At 33.1% G+C, this 20,645-nt stretch overlaps 1 protein-coding gene across 1 annotated transcript; it reads left to right on the top strand.

The window, feature by feature from the left end:
* Positions 1 to 8,493: 8,493 nt before the first annotated feature.
* On the top strand, positions 8,494 to 19,617 carry LOC129875541 (V-type proton ATPase 16 kDa proteolipid subunit). The gene is made up of 3 exons (XM_055950852.1): positions 8,494 to 8,634; positions 9,097 to 9,382; positions 19,154 to 19,617. Exons 1-3 carry the CDS (start codon positions 8,559 to 8,561, stop codon positions 19,284 to 19,286), a joined length of 495 nt encoding a protein of 164 aa, XP_055806827.1. The 5' UTR covers positions 8,494 to 8,558; the 3' UTR covers positions 19,287 to 19,617.
* Positions 19,618 to 20,645: the final 1,028 nt, after the last annotated feature.

A 20,645-nucleotide genomic window follows, 5' to 3' on the forward strand; every position in this document is an offset into this window, starting at 1 on the left:
TCTAGATGATGCTATATATGTGCATTTAAATTTCTTTTTGAGATGTGATTGAGATTGATCGGATAACATGATTGGAAGAGATTGATTGTGATAGAGTTGATGAGTTGACAAGGTTGTAATGAGACTTGTCAATATGATTTGATTGAGTTAATTGAATGGAGTTTTATGAGCATTGAGTCTTGGGAGGAGTATCGAGCACCGAATTGGGCAAGAGTATAGTCCATACTCGAACCCAATACCTATGCTGCCAAACGTAGGGGGATTAAACCGTCAAAGTCGGATGTTTCCCCCCAGAGATTTGTCCTGACATTATAGGACTTGGTTGGATTGGATCCATGAGTGTTTGATTCGTTCATACCCTGGAAAAGTATGAATGGGCGCGGCAATAACGTCGTTTTCTTGTACCTTCACTGGCTCATAAGTGATGGTTGTCGGATAAGAGAAACTCCCAAATAGGTCTTGATAGTACTCTGAGTCAGATTGAGTTGGATTGTATGTGATTGGTCCCGTCTAAATCATATTCTTGTTTAGACTTAGGACATTTGATTGAAGTTGTTATTCCTCTTGAGTTGAGCTTCCGAGTTGATTAAGTCTTCCTTGATGTTCGTTGTATTCGGCCATTTTACATACTCGTACATTCCATGTATTGATGCCATTTGGCCTGCATCGTTTCATGATGCAGATACAGGTGCTAGGGATCATCAACCGGCGCTTCGTTGAAGATCCACATACACCCTCAGCTAGTTGGTGAGCCCTCCTAGTTTCCGGAGGATGTTGAGCCTTCATGTATAGTTTTGTTGACATTTCCTTTATTTTGATTGTTGGTAGCCATGGACTTGTCATTGGCACCTTTTAGACTTTGATAGAGGCTTCATAGACTGGAGTGTGGGGAGGTCGAACTGTTATTTTGAGGAGTCTTATTTTATTATCTTGTTGGGTTGTAAATGTTTGGCCTCCGGACCCCATATATATCTATATGTATGATCAGTATTTCATTATTTGAGTTTTCCGCTAAAGAGAATATGACTGAATAAATGTGTGACTGGACCCGGTGGTTTGCTCGGAGGTCAGAAATGGCCTTCGGGTGCCGGTTACGTCTAGGGTACCCTCCCGGGGCGTGACACCCTTTCTACAAAATTATGAAAAATAGGCTGAAAACGCTCTTGGCGTGATAGTGGCACATCGCACCATTGCACCGCCAGGTCGATTAGGCCTAAAAACCTGCACATCAGTTAGTGGCACGCCGTGCCAAGGGCCAAACTATTGAGGCATGTTCTTGGCGCGATAGTGGCGCATCGCTCCCTTACAGCGCCAAGGCCATATTTTCTAGGTTCTAAAAAATAGGCTTGAAAACCCTGCACACCTCGTAGTGGTGCGCCGCGCTAGGGGACAAACTACTGAGGCATGTTCTTGGAGCGATAGTGGCGCGTCGCGTCACTGGGCGCCAAGCCTAGATTTCCAGCAGTTGCACCCCAGGACTGAAATTCCTACCGTGCTAGTTCATCTTGGGATCGTCATATCTTTTGACTTCGAACTCCAAAAATTACATTCTTGGTGGCGTTGGAAAGAAGACTCAACGACCTTTAATTTGATAGGTCGTGGTCCACTCAAATTGTCGTCTTTCAAAAGATAGGATCGTTAGAAGTCAACCCCTTTAAACGAACTCATCCCAAAACTTAGCCACGACGAACCTTTTGGACTTAGCTTGGTCCTAGGGGTCCTTAGTGACCCCACATCACCTCCAACACTCTTCAATTACTCAGGGACTCATCTTAGCTCAAGCATATACTTCACAATAATAGAGTTCGACCCTAACCGTATACAAGAAGGGTCCGAATCTTAGGGAAAATTTTTGAGGGGTATTACAGATACCCTTTAGGTATCGCAAAATATTCTTGATACTGTTCCAATGTCTTCGCATTGGGGATGAACTATACCTTGCCAAAAAATTAACAGAAATGTTATATCAGGTCTGGTTGTATTAGTAAGATACATAAGTGCACCAATAGCACTGAGATATGGTACTTCAGGACCAAGAAGTTCTTCATTCTCTTCTGGAGGTCGAAATGAATCTTTATCCACTTCTAGTGATCAAACAACCATTCGAGTACTTAATAGATATGCTTTGTCCATGTAAAATCATTTTAAGATTTTTTCAATGTAGGCAGATTGGTGGACAAAGGCCTCATCTGCTAAATGTTCAGTTTGCAGACCCAGACAAAGTTTTGTCTTTCCAAGATCTTTCATCTCAAATTCTTTATTTAGCTATTCAATCGCCTTTTGGACCTCTTCAGAGGTACCAATGAGATTTATGTCATCAATATAAATGGCGAGTATAACAAACTCTGATTCTGTTTTCTTAACAAAAATATATGGACAAATGACATTATTTATATAACTTTCATTTATCAAGTACTCACTAAGGCGATTATACCACATACGCTATAATTGTATCAAATCATATAATGATCATTGCAATTTGATTGAGTACATCTCCTGAGACTTAGTACATGCTTCAATCAATTTTAATTCTTTTAGAATTTTCATGTAAATTTCATTATCAAGTGAACCATAAAGGTAAGATATAACAACATCAATTATATGTATTTCAAGATTTTCATATACAGCTAAACTGATGAGATATCGAAAAGTTATTCCATCCATAACAGGTGAATATATTTCTTCATAGTTTACCCCGGGTCTTTGAGAGAATCCTTGTGCAACAACGTGTGCCTTGTATCTTACAATTTCATTTCTCTCATTTTTTTGCACAAAAACCCATTTATAGCCAACTGGTTTTACACCTTCTAGGGTTTGGACTACATGTCCTAAAACCTCACGTTTAGCAAGTGAGTCTAATTCTGATTGAATTGCCTTTTGCCATTTTGTCCAATTACATCTATGTCGATATTTTTTGATGGATTTAGGCTTAAGACTTTCACTATCTTGCATGAGGTTAAGTGTAACATTATATGCAAAAATATAATCCATCATGATTTTTGATCAATCTAAATTTATCTCATCACCAGTAGAACTAATTGAAAGTTCTTCATTCACTTGAGTCTCGGGTTCACTGATTTCTTCAGGAATATCAGGATTACTCAAATGTTAACCTTCTTCAGGAGGTTCTTTTGTAGTATCATCTTTATTATAAATCACACTTCTCTTTCTAGGATTTTTATCCTTTGAACCCAATGGTCTACCACTCTTCAGGCGTCCAAACGGGCAATCGGCTGCCTAAAGGACCCTATTTGTGGTTTTAGGATTCAGAAGCTATGATACTAGTAGATGGTCCTTTTGGGACATCAATCCGGATAGGCACATTCACTATAGAGATATGTGACTTAGTTATCCGCTTTAAATCAGTAAATGCATCTGACATTTGATTTTTTATTTTCTGTAAGTGGATGATCATCTGGACCTCGTGCTCACATGTGCGGGTATGTGGATCAAAATGAGATGTGATGAAATTATTACGCAATTTCTCTTTCGGGTTCCTTTTTCTCTCCTCCTAATTGTGGGAAAGTTGTTTCATCAAATCGACAATCTGCAAATTAGGCAGTAAATAAGTCTCTTGTCAACGGTTCAAGGTAGTGAATTATGAAGGGTGAGTCAAACCCAATATATATGCCCAACCTTTGTTGAGGGCCCATCTTTGTATGTTGTGGTGGTGCTACACACACGTATACCGCACAACCAAAAATTCGTAAATGGGCTATATTTGACTCATGATCAAATGCTAATTATGACGAAAAATATTTATTATAATTTATCAGTATCAGACGTACAAGTGCTGTTGCATGTAAGATAGCATGACCCCAAACAGTAATCGGTGATTTTGTTTTCATTAGTAGAGGTCTTGCTATCAATTGTAAGCACTTAATAAATGACTCTGCAAGGCCATTTTGAGTATGAACATGAGCAACATAATGTTCAATTTTTACCCCAATTGATAAACAATAATCATCAAAAGCTTAGGATGTAGATTCTCCAGTATTATCAAGGCAAATAACTTTAATTGAATAATCTAGGAATTGCGTCCTTAATCTTATTATTTCTACTAATAACTTCGCAAATGCCAGGTTGCGTGATGATAAGAGGTACACATGAGACCATCTTGATGATGCATCTATTAGGACCATAAAATATCTAAACAATCCACTAAATGGATGAATAGGTCCACATATATCCCCATGTATACGCTCTAAAAAGCCAGAAGATTGATGCCAACCTTCAGGGTTGATGGTCTGGCAATTATTTTTCCTTGATAACAAGCAGCACATGAAAATTCATCATTCATAAAAATCTTTAGGTTCTTTAATGGATGTTCAGTTGAATTTTCAATAATTCGTCTCATCATTATTGATCCAAGATGACTTATTCGATCATGCCATAGTAAAAATGTATTTAGATTGGTAAACTTCTGGTTTACGATCAAATGTACTTCAATTGCACTAATTTCTGCATAATATAGGTCAGATGACAAAGTTGATAATTTTTCCAAAATATATTTCTGGCCTGAGACACTCTTGGTTATACCAAGGTATTCAGTATTCATTTCATTTAGTATCTCAACACGATATCCATTTCTGTGGATATCTTTAAAATTTAACAAGGTTTTTGGAGATTTAGAAAAGAATAGTGCATCTTCTATAACAATCTTTGTCCCCTTAGGTAGAAATATGGTAGTTCTTCCAGTGCCTTCAATAAATTTTAAATTACAGAAATTGTAGTAATATTTTCTTTTCTTCTAAGCAAGTAGGAAAAATATTTCTCATCTTTAAAAATGGCATGAGTCGTTCCACTATCAGGTACACAAATATCCCCGTGATTGATCATTGATCCAAATAAAATTTGAGACATATCCATATTTTTCTTCAAAAAGAAATAAAATAAATATTACAATTAAATCATGACTCATTATACAAATTTTATTTAGTTACATGAATTAAAAAAATATAAACATATTATTTAGTACAGACAAATAAAAAGAAAATTATTTAAATATTATCATGTTTATCAATATTCATATTTCCTTTTGGGAAATTAAAAAAATCAGCTACATCTAGATGCATAGGCTTAATATTATCTTCAGAAATAAAGTTTGTCTTTGGATGATTTTCTGCTCTCTTCAAGGATGCCTGATATAGCTGAATCAGACGTTTTGATGATCGACAGGTTCGTGACCAGTGCCCCATATCTCCACATCTATGACATATACTTTTAAATTTTTCTTTGGTATAACTTCTTGCTTTTCACTCTTTTTTTATAGTGATGATCATTTCTCGGTGCCAGCCAAGCATCATGATTATAATTTCTTCTTCGACCATGACCACGATGATGACTGGGGATTTGACCTCTTTCTCGTTGGTTATAGTTTGCCTGATTCATTTCAGGGAGTGACAAAGAACCAACGGGTCGACTATCATTATTTTTCATCAACAGTACCTTATGACGTTCAGCAATAAGAAGGTGAAAAAATAATTCAAAATATTTTTTAAAATCCTTTTTGTGATAGTGCTGCTGTAGGAGCATATTCGTGGGTGGAAATATGGGGTATGTTTTTTCAAATTTATCTTGCTCAGTGATTTTCTTCTCCGCATAAATTTAACTGTGCTATAATTCTAAACAAGGCAGAATTATATTCAATTATATTTTTAAAATCCATTAATCTCAAATTGAGCCTATCATGACATGCTTGTGGAAGGATGACCAACTTCAAGTGGTCATATCTTTCTTTTAAATTCTTTCACAGTTTAAGGGAGTCTTTTAATATAAGTTATTGTAATTTTAACCCTCGTCAAGATGGTGGCGGAAAAATATCATGGTTTTAGCACGGTCTTGACTAGATGTCATATTTTAATCTTTGATGGTGTCTGTCAGACCCATCAATTCTAGGTGTATTTCGGCATCTAGTGCCCATGATGAGTAGCCTTTTTCAGATATATCAGGAGCAACAAATTCAAGTTTGGAGATATTCAACATTTTAAGAAAATAAAACTCTTACCATTTTGTTTCCTTATTAAAATAGTTCAAAGTGATGGAGTCTCGTGCTGATAACGTGTTATAAAATAAACTAAACTTAGCAAATTAATAAAAAGGAGAGACAGTAAAAGAAAGAGAGAGTTGAGAGAATTATGCAGTAAAAGAAGTAGAAGAGTTATGTATTATTTTTTCTTCAGTGTATCCACATTCTCTAATCTCTAAGGCTATTTATAGCCAAGGAAATTAGAGGATAGGTAATGGAGAAATGACAACATGTCATTTAGTGGGTACCGCTAATGAAAGTGGAACATCCACTACATGTTGTTCTTTCATAACATTAAGCGCTTTATAATTGAAAAAATAAAAAAAATAAAATTTTTGAATAATTCTAGACCAATTTGGCCTTACAATTGTGCTTAATTAACACACATAAGGAATAGCATACTTGCAACATCGATGAAATATTCTTTCAATTTTAATATTCTGCAAAAAATAAATATGAAATTTGAATGCTTCATAGGAATTCAAATATACCAAATATCAAATTTAATGTTTCCATTGAACGAGATTTCATATGTTTTGATCTATTGATATTTTGCATCGTACTTGTGCTATTACTTTCTCGTGATGATCGATATAGTAGGTTGAGAAAAATAGGGAATAGAATTTCAACACATTATGTTGGAGTTTGAATTTTTTCGGTTTGAAACTTTAGAAACAATGACACCATTAATAAAATAATAATAAATTTAAAATAGGGATAATACATAAGTACCCTTCAACTATAATCGAAATCGCTAGGACACATCTCAACTATACATGAGTCCTATTACCCCTCTGAATTATTTTAAAGTGTAACAAACACATCCTTCAATGCTGAAGTGGCACAGAGAGTGTGTTCACACTCTTGAAGGCATAAGAGAGACGAAAAAGAAGTATTAAAATTTGATTAATTTGAATACATGTCCATTTTCAATTGGACATTTTTATTATTAATTAATACACATAAGTAGATAACATTAAAACTTAAGTTGATATCTTTTTAATTAAAATTAAGTTTTTGAATTATGAAATAGAGCCCAATTTTATCATTTTTAGAAATATAACTATTTTTTTACAACATAATTAAATTATCGGTGATTTTTTTCCAAATATTTCATCAATTTGTATAATATCGGAAGAATTTTTTTTTTTTTTTTTTTTTTCTCAAACACTTAACATGAAATTTGAAAAAAAATGCGTATTAGAGATTTAGTTTAGGCAATATATGATGAGCACAATTTAAATTAATTCACTTTTAAATAATATAGATGTGTAATAGATCGTCACAATAGTTTAAGCGTGCAACTGATTTTTTGTGACAAGTTCAAATGTAAATTTATGCCTTTTCCCATTTGAGTTTGGAACTTTTTGGTTGTCTAACCAAATGACCCTTTTTTGATCATCACACGTCTTAATGTAAAAACACAAATATAGCTTAAGCACTTGATAATTGAAAGAATAATTTTTTTTTTTTTGAATAACTCTAGACCAATGTGGCCTAACAATTGTGCTTAATTAACACGCATAAGGAATAGCATGCTTTCAACATCGATGAAATATTCTTTCAATTTTAATATTCTGCAAACAATAAATATGAAATTTGAATGCTTCGTAGGAATTCAAACATACCAAATTTAATGTTTCCATTGAACGAGATTTCATATGTTTTGATCTATTGATATTTTGCATCATGCTTGGGATATTATTTTGTCATGATGATCAATATAGTAGGTTGAAAAAAATAGGAAGTAGAATTTCAACACATTATGTTGGAGTTTGAATTTTTCGAGTTTGAAACATCATTAATAAAATAACAATAAAATTTAAAATAAGTATCACAAGTGAAACAAAAAAAATCTAAGTATTAAAATGTATTTCATGAGCAGAATAAATATGTATAATAATGTGAAAAATATTATTTTATCCGTGCTACTTCTTTTGAAATCAAGGACAATTTCTTGAATTTTCAACTTTCAAAATTTAAAACTCCATAATTGTGTCAATAATTATATAAAAACGGTACGTCTCTTGAATTCAAAGGACAATATCCTAAAGTTTTAATTTGTAAAAGTTGAAGCTCCATTATTGTGTTATGAAGTTTGAACAAGCCTTGCTAAAAAAATATAGTTGAAATTCTTTTAAAAATACTCGATTGAAACTTCAGAATAATATATAAAAGTTCCACCGTTAAGAATTTTGAACTCTAACCTATTGTAATAGTAGAATTTTACTTGTAAAATTTTTGGAGTCTAATACTCTATGATGGAATTTCATTCATATTTTAGCGTAAGAATATTTATTTTCCCCTTTTTTGGGAGGGTTATTGAATGGCTAAATACTAAATAGTTTTGAGGTATTGGTTAAAAGTTAAAACTAAATGTTGTTCCCTCTTAATTGTGCAATCGGCCCAAAACAACCTCTAAAGCCCAACCCATTATGACAGAGTTATCAATTATTCCATTTGTGAGGGAGGAGAAAGACATCTTTTCAACTCCAAAACTCAAAATTCTCAGATCCAAATCCTAACGACAATGTCGAACTTTGCCGGAGATGAAACTGCCCCCTTCTTCGGCTTCCTTGGCGCCGCCGCCGCCCTCGTTTTCTCATGTAAGTTCTATCCTAGATCTGCAAGACTCTATGGCCGGATCCAACTTTACAGCAGCAGATGTTTGAATTTCTTCTTCTAGTGAACTATCTTTACTTGAAATTGTTTGAAGAATGTTAGCACTGCTGCTGGCTCTTTGCATTTACCATCTTGAAATACCCGATCGGCCTCTGATCATATTTTATTCCTTGTGCTTTTTTGCCAGCGTTGCTTTTTTATTACTAGTAATTCAATTTGTTGTCTTGAATTATATATGAAGCTGAACGGTATTGAAAATTATATCATTTTATCCAACCTGTACTTGTTATGACGTTCTAAGACACTGAGATTTTCCATCTATATGCTTTTAATATTGGATCTCCTTTTGCTGGAGATACAAGCACATCTTATACGAATCATGCGAGTACATATTATGCTTAGTTGCAACTGATCTCAAATCTAATTTTATTTTGAATAATTCGTAGGTATGGGGGCAGCTTATGGAACAGCAAAGAGTGGTGTTGGGGTGGCGTCAATGGGAGTGATGAGGCCGGAGTTGGTGATGAAATCAATTGTGCCAGTGGTTATGGCTGGTGTGTTAGGTATTTATGGATTGATTATTGCTGTGATCATCAGTACTGGGATTAACCCCAAAACAAAGTCGTATTACCTATTTGATGGCTATGCTCATCTCTCATCTGGACTTGCTTGTGGTCTTGCTGGTCTTTCTGCTGGAATGGCTATTGGTATTGTTGGAGATGCTGGTGTTAGGTATTGATTCCTCGATTTTTTCTTGGTTTCTCTGTCCTTTTCTTTATTTGCGTGCTAGTGCTTGTTGAATCTGAATTGAATAGTTAGAATGTGAAAGATCATATATGAAGACACGACATTGATTTTTAGTGTTATGCTGTTAGAACAAATTGACAGATGGTCTTTGTGGTACTGTTCGTCTTTTGGTATCATGGAGAGGGTAAACTTTTAGTTGTCGAACATTTTTACAAAAAAAAGGAAAAAAGAGATTTGTTTAGCAGTCGAACTAGAGTTCCAACTTCCAGAGAGTGGATCTAGTAAAATGTAGTATGTTGCATCTCGATAAAGATACCTTGGTATGTGTTTTTCACAATGTTATGATTTGTGAAAATTGCAGTCTTAACACATCTGCAGGAAACTTTTGGAAGTTAATAAAATAAAAAAGTTCAAATAGAGAACGTAGTTCCTTGGTAATTTTAGTTAAGGTTCAATTTAATTTTTCAGTTCACCATCTTAATTGCCAGATCCCCTTCCGTTTATTGCAACAACTAAATTGAATACACTGTACTGATAATCTATAGCAGATGATTTCTTTGAATAAGAAAGATAACATTAGCTAATCTTTTTTGTGTTTGAGAACCTAAAATTTTAAAGTATGGATTAGGTCATGTCTAAATAATGATTGATAGTGAAGAGTATACTTTTTGTTCAAATAGTGACTCGAACCCACAACCTTAGGGTTGAAGGTGGATGGTGCTCACCACTTGAGCAACCCAGTATACTACCGACTCCAATTAGTGTGGAAGCAAAAGGTGGTGGTATCACACCCTTCTCAAAGGAACCGTACATGACACTCTCGCGTCATACGGCTCCATCCCGGAAGCATGACCTTCGCTTTCCTTTGACCAACGGGCCCTCAAACCTTTATGATTTCGTGTCGAACCAGGTCTCCATCTTCGAACTTCTCGTTCAATGAGACCCTAGGTCTCACTGTTTCCACTTTCCTTTTTCTAGCTCTTCTTTGGGTTCCATATCGATGCGTGTATGCCTTCGTCGAAGAAAGAAGGGGAATCACAAGAAATTTTCATACACCTAGACCTAGTTCCATCGATGAATCATTCGAGAACGAATTTAGCGAGACTAATCTAATCTTATTGTTTTTTGTTTGCTATGAGAAAATAAATACAAAATATGTAGCAATATTATAATTACCGCACCCAATGGTGTTATCTGTAGTCGATGAAGTGAGAGAAGAATCATGAGCTCTCAGGTACAAATCCTAGCGAAGGCGAAAAACACAAGGAGATTTCTTTCCATGTACCTAAGCTTTGGTGATCCAACTTATCTGGCACTTGTGTTGGTAGGAGGTATCAAGTACCTGATGGAATAATCAAGCTGGCCCAGACACCACATACATAAAAAAGTAATAATATAGCTATTAGAAAAGTTTTCCCATGGTTTTATAGTAGGCATGTGTCACTGAGTTCAAAACCTAACTATTAAACCAAATTTTGTTTTTAGGTGGAGAAGGATGGTGGGGAGGACCCATTGTGCCTGAGTTTCATTACTGAAACAACAGCTGACTCAGTTATAGAAAAACTAGAACTACGAAAAAAGTAGACGAGTTGTAATCTTTTCACCCGTTCTTAATAAGTAGGAATGAGCAAAAAATAAATATTCTAGCACCTTAGATCTAAGAGTAAGTAAAACATGTGCAAGATATACTTACTTCTATTCCAAATTGCTTTTTGTTTACTTCCTCCTTCCAATTTATGTGGTATAGTTTGATTCGTCATGAAGTTCAAGAAAGACGGGAAGACTTTCAGAACTTTTGGTTTTTAACCTGCCATGACCATTTTGTGGTTATATCATGCCATTAAGGATCATATGGGAAATTTAAAACTAAATTGTTTCCAAATATATAAAGTTGCGTGTCTTTTGGAATGGTCTATTAAGGAAATACTGGAATAGTACCACATGAATTGGATTATAGGGAGTTGTTTGTTATTGTTTAGTTATTGAATATTGGGTTGACCATTACCACTTTTTTAAAAACTGATTACTTATATGTATAAATAAACAAAACAGTACATGGGTTGTATTGAAACCATATTTATAAGTGGGACTCTAAGGAAATAGATTCCTCCATCCTACATAGTACCTAGAACATCAGCTATGTCAACAGATTCCTTTGATTAAATCTGTTTACACCAAAAACAAAAAAGCAGAAGGCAATTCCATTTGATCTTGTGTCCTCAAATTCTCAAAACACTTGGAATTCCTTTCTTTCCAGATTGTTCACCAAATGCTTGCAGGGACGGTTCTCCACCTACTCTTGTCTTCTGCTTGGACTCTTGCTTCCTCCCAACTATGTAAAACTTCAGTGATCTTTTCGGGCATTATCCAAGAATTTCCTCTAAGACTAATGAAAAGTCTCCAAAGCTGAACTGTAATTCTGCAGTGTAGAAATAGATGATTAACTTTCTCTGCTCTCGCTCTACAAAGAAAACATCTTGTGCAGAGAGTTATATTTCTTCTTGCCAGATTAGCCTTAGTAAGGACAACCACTTTTGCTAATAACTAAACAAAGCAGGCTATTTTGTGTGGGGTTTGGTCTTCCAAATGTATTTCCAAGGCCTGTCTACGATCTGAAAGTTTGCCCGACTCTTCATTTTATAAGCATCCCTCACCTTAAATAAGCCAGAGTTGTGTCCCTTCCATCTGAGAAAATCAATCCCCTCTTGAAGACCACTGAAGGATTCCAATGTGTTGTACAATTCTGTCACCCTTTGTGTTTTTCAATCATTTAGCGTTCTTCTGAAAGTGATATCCGACCATGATCTGTCCTTATTTCTGTCATGGTCTTATGTTGATGCAGCACTAAGTTTAATATGTCTTGAAATCTCTCCTGATACACCCTCTTATAAGTGCACTCGAGTGAAGAAAATTTGAAAAATTAGCTTATAAGTGGTGGTATTTTCCAACTGTTAATTGCCCCATAGTCATATACTCATATACAATGATTATTTAATCAGTTGTGTATTTCTTCTTACTTCCTTATATACAATGCATACTTTATCCAAACTTTGTATTTCTTCTTTAGATGTAATGGCTATTTATTTTAACTGAGTATTTCATTTTTCATCCTAATTTGTTAAAAACTTGGTTGAACTCCACAATTTTTTAGCCAAAAAAAGAAAATTGTTTTAGCGAAAGTAATGGAGTCGGTACATTTCATTTTGTTTCTTATTTAGATGCAATGACTATTTATCCAGTTATGTATTTTCCCCCAAATGTGTAAAAATTTGGTTGAAGTTCTATTTCTAGTCAAATATTTAGATGCAATGACTATTTATCCAATTATGTATTTTCCCCCAAATGTGTAAAAATTTGGTTGAAGTTCTATTTCTAGTCAAATATCTAGATGCAATGACTATTTATCCAATTATGTATTTTCCCCCAAATGTGTAAAAATTTGGTTGAAGTTCTATTTCTAGTCAAATAAAAAGTTCCAAAATATGTAGTTTGAACAGTGTATTTCTTTTTAATTTTCTATAGATTCAATAACTATTTATTCCAATGGTGTATACTTATTTTTGGGCCAAATCTGTAAAAAACCTTAGCAGAAACTTCATTATCTTTAACCTATAAAAAGCATTTTAGCCAAAATAATGGAGTTCCAACAGTGTATGCTTTTTCCCCCTTGAGATACAACGACTTTTTGCTTCAATGGTGTATACTTTACCGGGCCAAATATGTAAAAACAATTTGGCTCAAACTTCATTATTTTCAGTATTATAAAAATGCTTTATCCTAGATAATAGAGTTACAGCCAAATTGTTTACAATTTTTACTTGAAAAAGCTAATTCAATAAACTAATATATTAAAAAGTCAATAAATAAATTTTATTTTGCAAGTTGCCACATGGACAAAAAAATCACTGTGACAATGTGTGGCTATTACCTCTATTAGGTGAGACTGGTTTGGAGAGTCGAGGCTATAAAAATCCAAGTTTGGGGGTAATTAAGACCACGCTAAATTTGTGTTAATTTAATAAACCGTGCCAAGTTAGGGGGTAATGAGGTTTTCTGCCTTGATACAATCACTCAGTAATCTTTTCTGTTTAATAGTTTGTGATTAAGTTTTGGTAGTTGCATCTAGCATGGTCATATTCAGCAATCTTGTTAATATGTAAGCAAACAGACTTTCAAGAAAAAGAAGGAACCGAGTGTGTGTTAACTACTTAGTTATGGTAATATTTTGAACAGAATGCAGGACTTTCTTAATTTTAGAAAAAAGGACTGCAAGACTAGAATTCATGATTTTATTGGTTATAATCTCAAAAAAAAAATGATTTTATTGGTTATCTGAATCCAGCATTACAAGTTAATTCGCATGACTAGAAGGTGATAAAGCCAACTTATCAGATGTTACATTGGTTTTGAAAGTTCAAATTTTAAAATGAAATGTTTGTCCATAGTTCAGCCTGTCATACATCTTAAATTTCTTTAACTTGCCAAAAGGTATATTGTGTGAGCAATTTAATCTCAAGCACTCCTGAGGGGCTTGCATTTGTATTTTCTTAATTGTTGCTTTGGAAAACATAGGGATAACTGTCAAGTTGGACAGAACTACTATTGCTGCATGTATTGACTATTCTAAGACTTTTGTTTGGCTGAGGTCAATAACATGATTCCTTTCTCAAAAGATGTCTTACTATCTTTTTTGGCTGTTCCAAAGTGCTGGTGTATGCTTTACTTATGTAAAAACACCGTTCCTCTATTTTGCTTCCCTTTTGAATATATACTACTTAAAAGGTAACATGTGACAACTTCTACTTTTTAGAATCTCAAAGTTGTCAAAAAGTAACATCTCCACTTTCGATGATTGCCAGGACTTGGAGTGTTAACTATAACTATAATTCTTTTGTTCTGCTTTTCCCTCTTTTTAGAAGATAAATCTAGCGACAATGCGTGCCCGTTGTTTCCTTTCTTTTTCTTGCAGTTTCAAGCTGCTGTCAAAATTCATTGACCTTTTCCAGTCCGTCCATATTTAGTTTCCTGATTAAGTTAAAAAAAACAAAGATGATAAGCACTAGTCTCATCCTGCACCAGTCGGAGGAGGATAGCTGTTAACATGACCTGTTGGTTGATTATTTTCTGACATTCCTGAAAAGGAAAATTATGGAGTGACCTGAAGTCTTGTGGAAGCATTTCTCCTTTGTGGGAAGTGAATAAAAAGAGAAAATAACATTGTTGCATTTCAAACCCAGAGGCTAGTTAGGGAGTTCAGAACCTATTGGACCATAAAGAGATAAAATTCACACAAATAAGCCATATTTCTAGGATGTAACTAAAGTAGGCTTAGTGTAATTTTTTTTCCGTTTTATCAAAAAGTTTAAACGGCAGACGTTAACTGATTCAGCGTCTAAATTTTAATGTATAATGAAAATTTTTCCTACACTTTATAAAACATAACTTTTTCTTCCACTTTATATAGTGGAATTTTTTTACACTTTATAAAGTGAAAGTTTTCTTACACTTAACTATAATTAGTACAGGTACGCGCGCGTTGCACGGATATTTAAAAATGTAATAATATTTTAATTTAAAAATAATTAATATAAATTATTATTGAGTAACAGAGGTGTATATGTAAGCATATATAATATTTTGATTTTATAATAAAATTTTACTATAATCTATGTGCACTCAGGATATGATCTTGAAAGACACCAAACATTATTCTAACAACTTCTCCTTCTCCTGGTATAATGAAATTAATAGCATATGTAGCTTCAAAGTTTGAGGAGCGTATAATTATTTTGGTAATAATCCGCGCACTCGCGTAGGACCTTCATCATTATTATTATCCTTGTAATTTTGCTTTCCATTATTTAATTATAATGTGGTACTCCTGTTGTTCCAATTATATGACACATTTTTTTCTTTTAGTAACAGCCCCTAACCAAATGACATATTTATATATTAAGTAATAATTAACTATTAAAATGTTAGTTTTATTCCTAATGAGATGATTTGTATTTAAAGACACACAAACATTATTCTAACAACTTTAAATAGTAAGTTTTAATAGTAATTGCGTATTCTTTAAATACACCTTTTAAACTTAATAAATGAACTAAAAGTAAATATCTTTTCAATTTTTATCTTGATCCACATCATAAATACTATTATCATTGTATTGATAATTTTAAAAGATAAAAATACAAAAAGAGATGACAAAATAGAAAAAAAAGAAAGAGTATGAAAAATTACTAACATGGACATTAATCCCCGCGTTCCAATCCCCACTAACCGAACATCACTTGCAGTAACTACCCCATGTGTTATACGTATCCCCTCATTTTTCTCACACACTAATACACACATAAATCATAAATCATAATAATGCCTACAAAACTAACAATATAATAGATATTTAGCCATACAAATTGAAATAGAAAAACTGCCACAAATCGTGCTCTTTATATCTCTGCTCCTAGTAATTATATGGGTTTAAATTTATGACAAACAAAATTGTCGAAGGCGTAGCGCTAGATGAAGATTTTCTAGAGATTTTGAACTTCCTACTGCTATGTCCATCTCTAGAATTGTCTCTCTCTAAATAAATATCAATAAAATTTTAAATATTTCGCCTCCAAATTGTTCTATGACATAATTTATGGTTATGAATTGCATTTTAGAAATGAGATAATCTTTTTTTAAATATTAAAGTAGTAGCATATAAAAGTTGAGAAGAGCATACATACATATAATGGTAAGGAGATTTACATGGAGAGAAACTATTATAAAAATAAAGAATTTTTTGTACCTTCCGAACAAATTTCAATGGACAATTTGTTATCTTCTATTGATTTCTTCTCTCTATTGGGCGGAAATGGAATACAGAAATTTGGTTGAAAGAATTTGATTTAATCCTTTTAAGAGAAGTTTCTTTCTAATGTGCAGTTTATGTCTATTAACTGTTTAAATTTATTTTGTGAAATATTAAGTATTTTAAAATTTAAAACTTAAATGCAATTAGTCATGTTCTAGTACGCCAAGTTCAAATTAATTAGCTTTTAATTTTATAGAAAGATTTTAAGGAATTCAGCAACATCCTTTTTTTTTTTTTTTTTTTATATTTGTAATTCAAAAGTCATACCAAATAATAAGTGATTAGGATTAGGATTTAATTTTTAAATAAATAAAATATCTCATTTAATATAAGTATAAATTATTGCTGCTTAGATTCTATTAATTACTAATATATTTCTTAATTTTAAAATACATGTTTTATACTATAATATTTAATTAGTTTTCCTCATCTAGTATAAAATATAAAAATGAAATAATCTATTTTATTTAAAATAATAGTGAATTGTTATTATTATGTTTAAAATAGTCATTTTCAATATTTTTTATTTTGACTTTATTTATTTAAAATTTGAATTGCAATGACAGTTCGATTTTCATGTAAATTTGAATTACATGAATTGCTAATGTCTCCTTTATTTACGGTTAGATTTTCATTCAGTTTTTTTTTCTTTCTTTAACTTTTAATATTTCTCTTTTCTTTAATATAAAAATGGTGATGACACATGTCACATGGCAGTTTTGCCTCTTCTATTATGTATAGATAGATTATATTGTGTATCACGTTATTAAAAGTTCAAGAAAACCTCACAACACAAAGTAGCTATAATTAGCTAAATATACATTCAACAACATAAAGATAAAGATTTTTATATGTATGTCATTTCTGAAGAGTTATGCACATTTAGAGATACCCAATTGTCTACAGCAATATAGGGAATCTAACATAACTTAAGGTATGATTTTCTAGTTAACTCTTCCCTCCTTAAACTTAAAGCATTAATGAGTAATAAAATATATATAATATAAATCTATGTCACATTGGGATCCTCAATATATGTCGGAACAACATCCTCAATGGTTGTCGTGGGGCTAGAGTTCACGGTGGATGAAGTCCCCATAGTATGAATCTAAAAATAAAATTAAAAGTTAATGTAATATAAACTTAAAGCACTAAATAACTAATAAAAATATTTCAAAAGAAATAATGGAAAGAAAAAGTTTCACTTTATAAAGTGTAAGAAAAACTTCCACTTTATAAAGTGGAAGAAAAAAATTTCATTTTATAAAGTGTAGAAAATTTTTTCATTTTACATTAAAATTTAGACGTTAAATCAGTTAACTTTAAACTTTTTGATAAAACGGAAAAAATAATAATCACTAATCCTATTTTAATTACATCCGAAAAATATGATTTATTTGTGTCAATTTTATCTCTGTGGATCAAATATGTTCCGGACTCCTAGTTAGGGCTCAATGGTTTTCTTCAAATCTTGCAATTTTTGTGGTCTGAGGTGTTGGCTTGCAGAGCAATTTGTTCCAGATGAAGGTGCATGTTCTGCAGTCAATATAGTTGAAATATGGTGAGGGTATATTCAGTATTGTTAAAAAGCGCTGAAGCGCCCGTTTAAAGCAAGAAGCGAAGCGAGACGACAAGCCAGCACTCTAATGCCTTGAAGCGAGGTGATATTGAAAAAGCGTGCTCTTTGGGTAGAAACTTTTTATAAAAGCAAGAAAAAGCTGCTTAATTGAAATAAAGTGCTACTAGGGTGTTTTTTTTTTTAATTTCTGTAAAAATACTTACAGTTGATTATTTCAATTATTTTCCCTCCTATCAACTACTGTTGTGACTGCTACTGAAGGTTAGTTCTTCTCTTTTTCTCTCCTCTCTTCTCTTCTTCTCTTCTTCTTTTTTCTGTTTATTTTCTGCGCGACTTTTGCTGAAGGTAACTAGTTTTTTTTTTTCAATTTTCTGTTTGTAATGCTACTTTCCAAGGGAGAGACTGCATCCCTTTCCTTCGGTAACTCGTTTGATTTCCCAAGGATAGCGGTAGCTGGGGCAAAGCCCACTTAAGTAGCGTTATTCTGTTTTTTTTTTTTTTTTTTTCTGATTTGAGGTTCTCAGTATGCTCTATTTGTAATGCTGTGTGGATGCTCTGTTTTTTTGTTTTGCTGCCAGCTGCTCTGTTCTGTCTCTATTTCTTTTTTTGTTTTTTTTTTGTTTTTTCGACTTCTGTGATTGAGTTACTATTATGAATTGTGAGGATTATTGCTATCTATTTACTTTTTAATCTAAGAATTGAAAGATTTGCTTAATATGTTACCTCTATTGGGTTCTTGATTATTTATCTATACATATTTAATATTTTTTATTTTTATACTAAATAGCATTTTTTCTGTAAAAAGTGTGCGCTTCGCTTCACCCTTCTCGCTTCTGTGAAGCGAGCCCTCGTCGCTTTTTTCTGCTTCTCGCTTCTTAAAACACTGGGTATATTTAACAGAATGGACGCCTTTCATTCATTGCTCTGCCCTATGATTCCTTATGTCCATATCGTTTAGCCACTCGTCAACTCTTCATGCTTAGTTATTTTTCCCAACTTATGGTAACATCTATTGCATATTAGAAAAAAAAAACATACAATGACTTTTGGAGATCACTCAGTAAAACTGTTTAAATTCTTTACCTTTTATTGTCAAGTCTATATGACTTTGCCAAAACTATGCATGACATGCAACGACCAAACACTCAATCTAATGTCTGTTGCATGCTAGTTATCACATACATATTCAGCTTAGGATTGATCCATTCCATTCACTTTGGTTGGGATGTCTTGTTTGTTTTTCTGTTGTCAAGTTGATTGTAGCTTTATGAATGATTCCTATCTGTGTACTGAACAACAATTATTTTTCTAGGGCTAATGCACAACAACCCAAGCTTTTTGTTGGGATGATCCTCATTCTCATTTTCGCTGAAGCCTTGGCTCTTTATGGGCTTATTGTTGGCATTATCTTGTCTTCCCGAGCTGGGCAGTCTAGAGCTGAGTGAAGTTAAACTCCATTCTTACGGCACTGTATGTGAGACTTCTGAAGACCAAGACAGCTAAAGCCTAAATTCAAAAAGTATCTATTACGTGTATTGTTATTCATGACACCACAGCTGCTACTTTAGTTCACTGGTGTTATGTGCTGTTTGTAGAAGTAGGAATTCATTTTTTTCTACTTAATAATAACTTAAAGAGCTGTGCAATTTGGTCAGTATTTATTGTGTATTTTGCACTCATTATTTGTGAACAGCAGTCTGAGAACTATTTCTTTTCTAAGATTCGTGCATGTATGAACTACTTTTCATCTAGTATATCATGTTTATTCTGCCTCTATGGGATTGAGTTTGAATATTTCTTTGATCAACAAACTTATATTTGGTGGTACTACTTGAAGGTGCATATACTTGGTGCTCATATATTTAGTTGATAATCTGGATTTTCTCAACTAATTGATCAAGCTAGTCTTATCTGGTCTGGTTACTAGTAAAACTCTGCCAACTAAATTTGTTTTTGGTGTCAAGAGTCAATTTTTCGGAGTTTCTTCTGGGTGATGAATTTAGCTATAAGGTGTAGACCATCTCAAATATGTTATTACTTGGCATTCTTTGCATCTAAAAATATTATTCTTCAGTCTATCTGTTATGATAGACGATCTATATTTGACCAATTTAGTATATTTCAAATTTAATGTTTCCATGGTCAGACTCGTGTGACAGTCCAGCATGAGTACATGTATTTCAAGTGGGGGATTATTTTGCAGATTATATGCATCTCATTTTTTTTTCCCTGTTAAATAGTTGATCTTTGTTTTGTAGGGCTCAAGAGTCAAAGACTTAAAAAAGGATAAAGGAATAACAAACAACCAATTTAGCTGTACTAGGAGTTCAAATGTTTTGTTTGGGTTAATGTTGGAGTAGCACGTTATGAGTTAATGTTGGGTCAATAAGTTCTTAAAATCTTTTTTTTTTAAAAGCCGTCCCTTGAATGAAATTTCCATATTCACCTGAACTAAAAAAAATCAGAATTACGTCGGAATTGCAGCAAAACAGCAGTAGAAAAGCATCCAAACTGAACCACCACACCACCAAAACTGTACCACTAACGCACCAAAACGGTGCCAGAAAAGCACAAAAACTGCAGCACCTGATTTGTGCTTAAAAAAATTACTAAAATAGCACCAAAAACAGCAGCAGTTTGGCACCAAAAACTACACCAGAAAAAATAATCTGAAAAAAATAGCAAAATATAGTTTAAACTTGAAAAGAACAAGGTGATCTATTTTTTTTATTTTACCAACAGAAAAACTGACTGTAAATAACAAATTTTCGAGCCGAGAAAAATAAATAATCAGGACCGAAAAA

This window comes from Solanum dulcamara, chromosome 12 (genome assembly GCF_947179165.1).
Source record: "Solanum dulcamara chromosome 12, daSolDulc1.2, whole genome shotgun sequence".
In the NCBI taxonomy this organism is placed as follows: Eukaryota; Viridiplantae; Streptophyta; class Magnoliopsida; order Solanales; family Solanaceae; genus Solanum; species Solanum dulcamara.

What these genes read in the sequence shown, in the direction of transcription:
- LOC129875541 (XM_055950852.1), top strand. Translation starts at nt 8,559, where the DNA reads ATGTCGAACTTTGCCGGAGATGAAACTGCCCCCTTCTTCGGCTTCCTT. An exon ending in CGCCGCCCTCGTTTTCTCAT is followed by an intron (nt 8,635 to 9,096) that starts GTAAGTTCTATC and finishes AATAATTCGTAG; the next exon opens with GTATGGGGGCAGCTTATGGA. An exon ending in GTTGGAGATGCTGGTGTTAG is followed by an intron (nt 9,383 to 19,153) that starts GTATTGATTCCT and finishes TTATTTTTCTAG; the next exon opens with GGCTAATGCACAACAACCCA.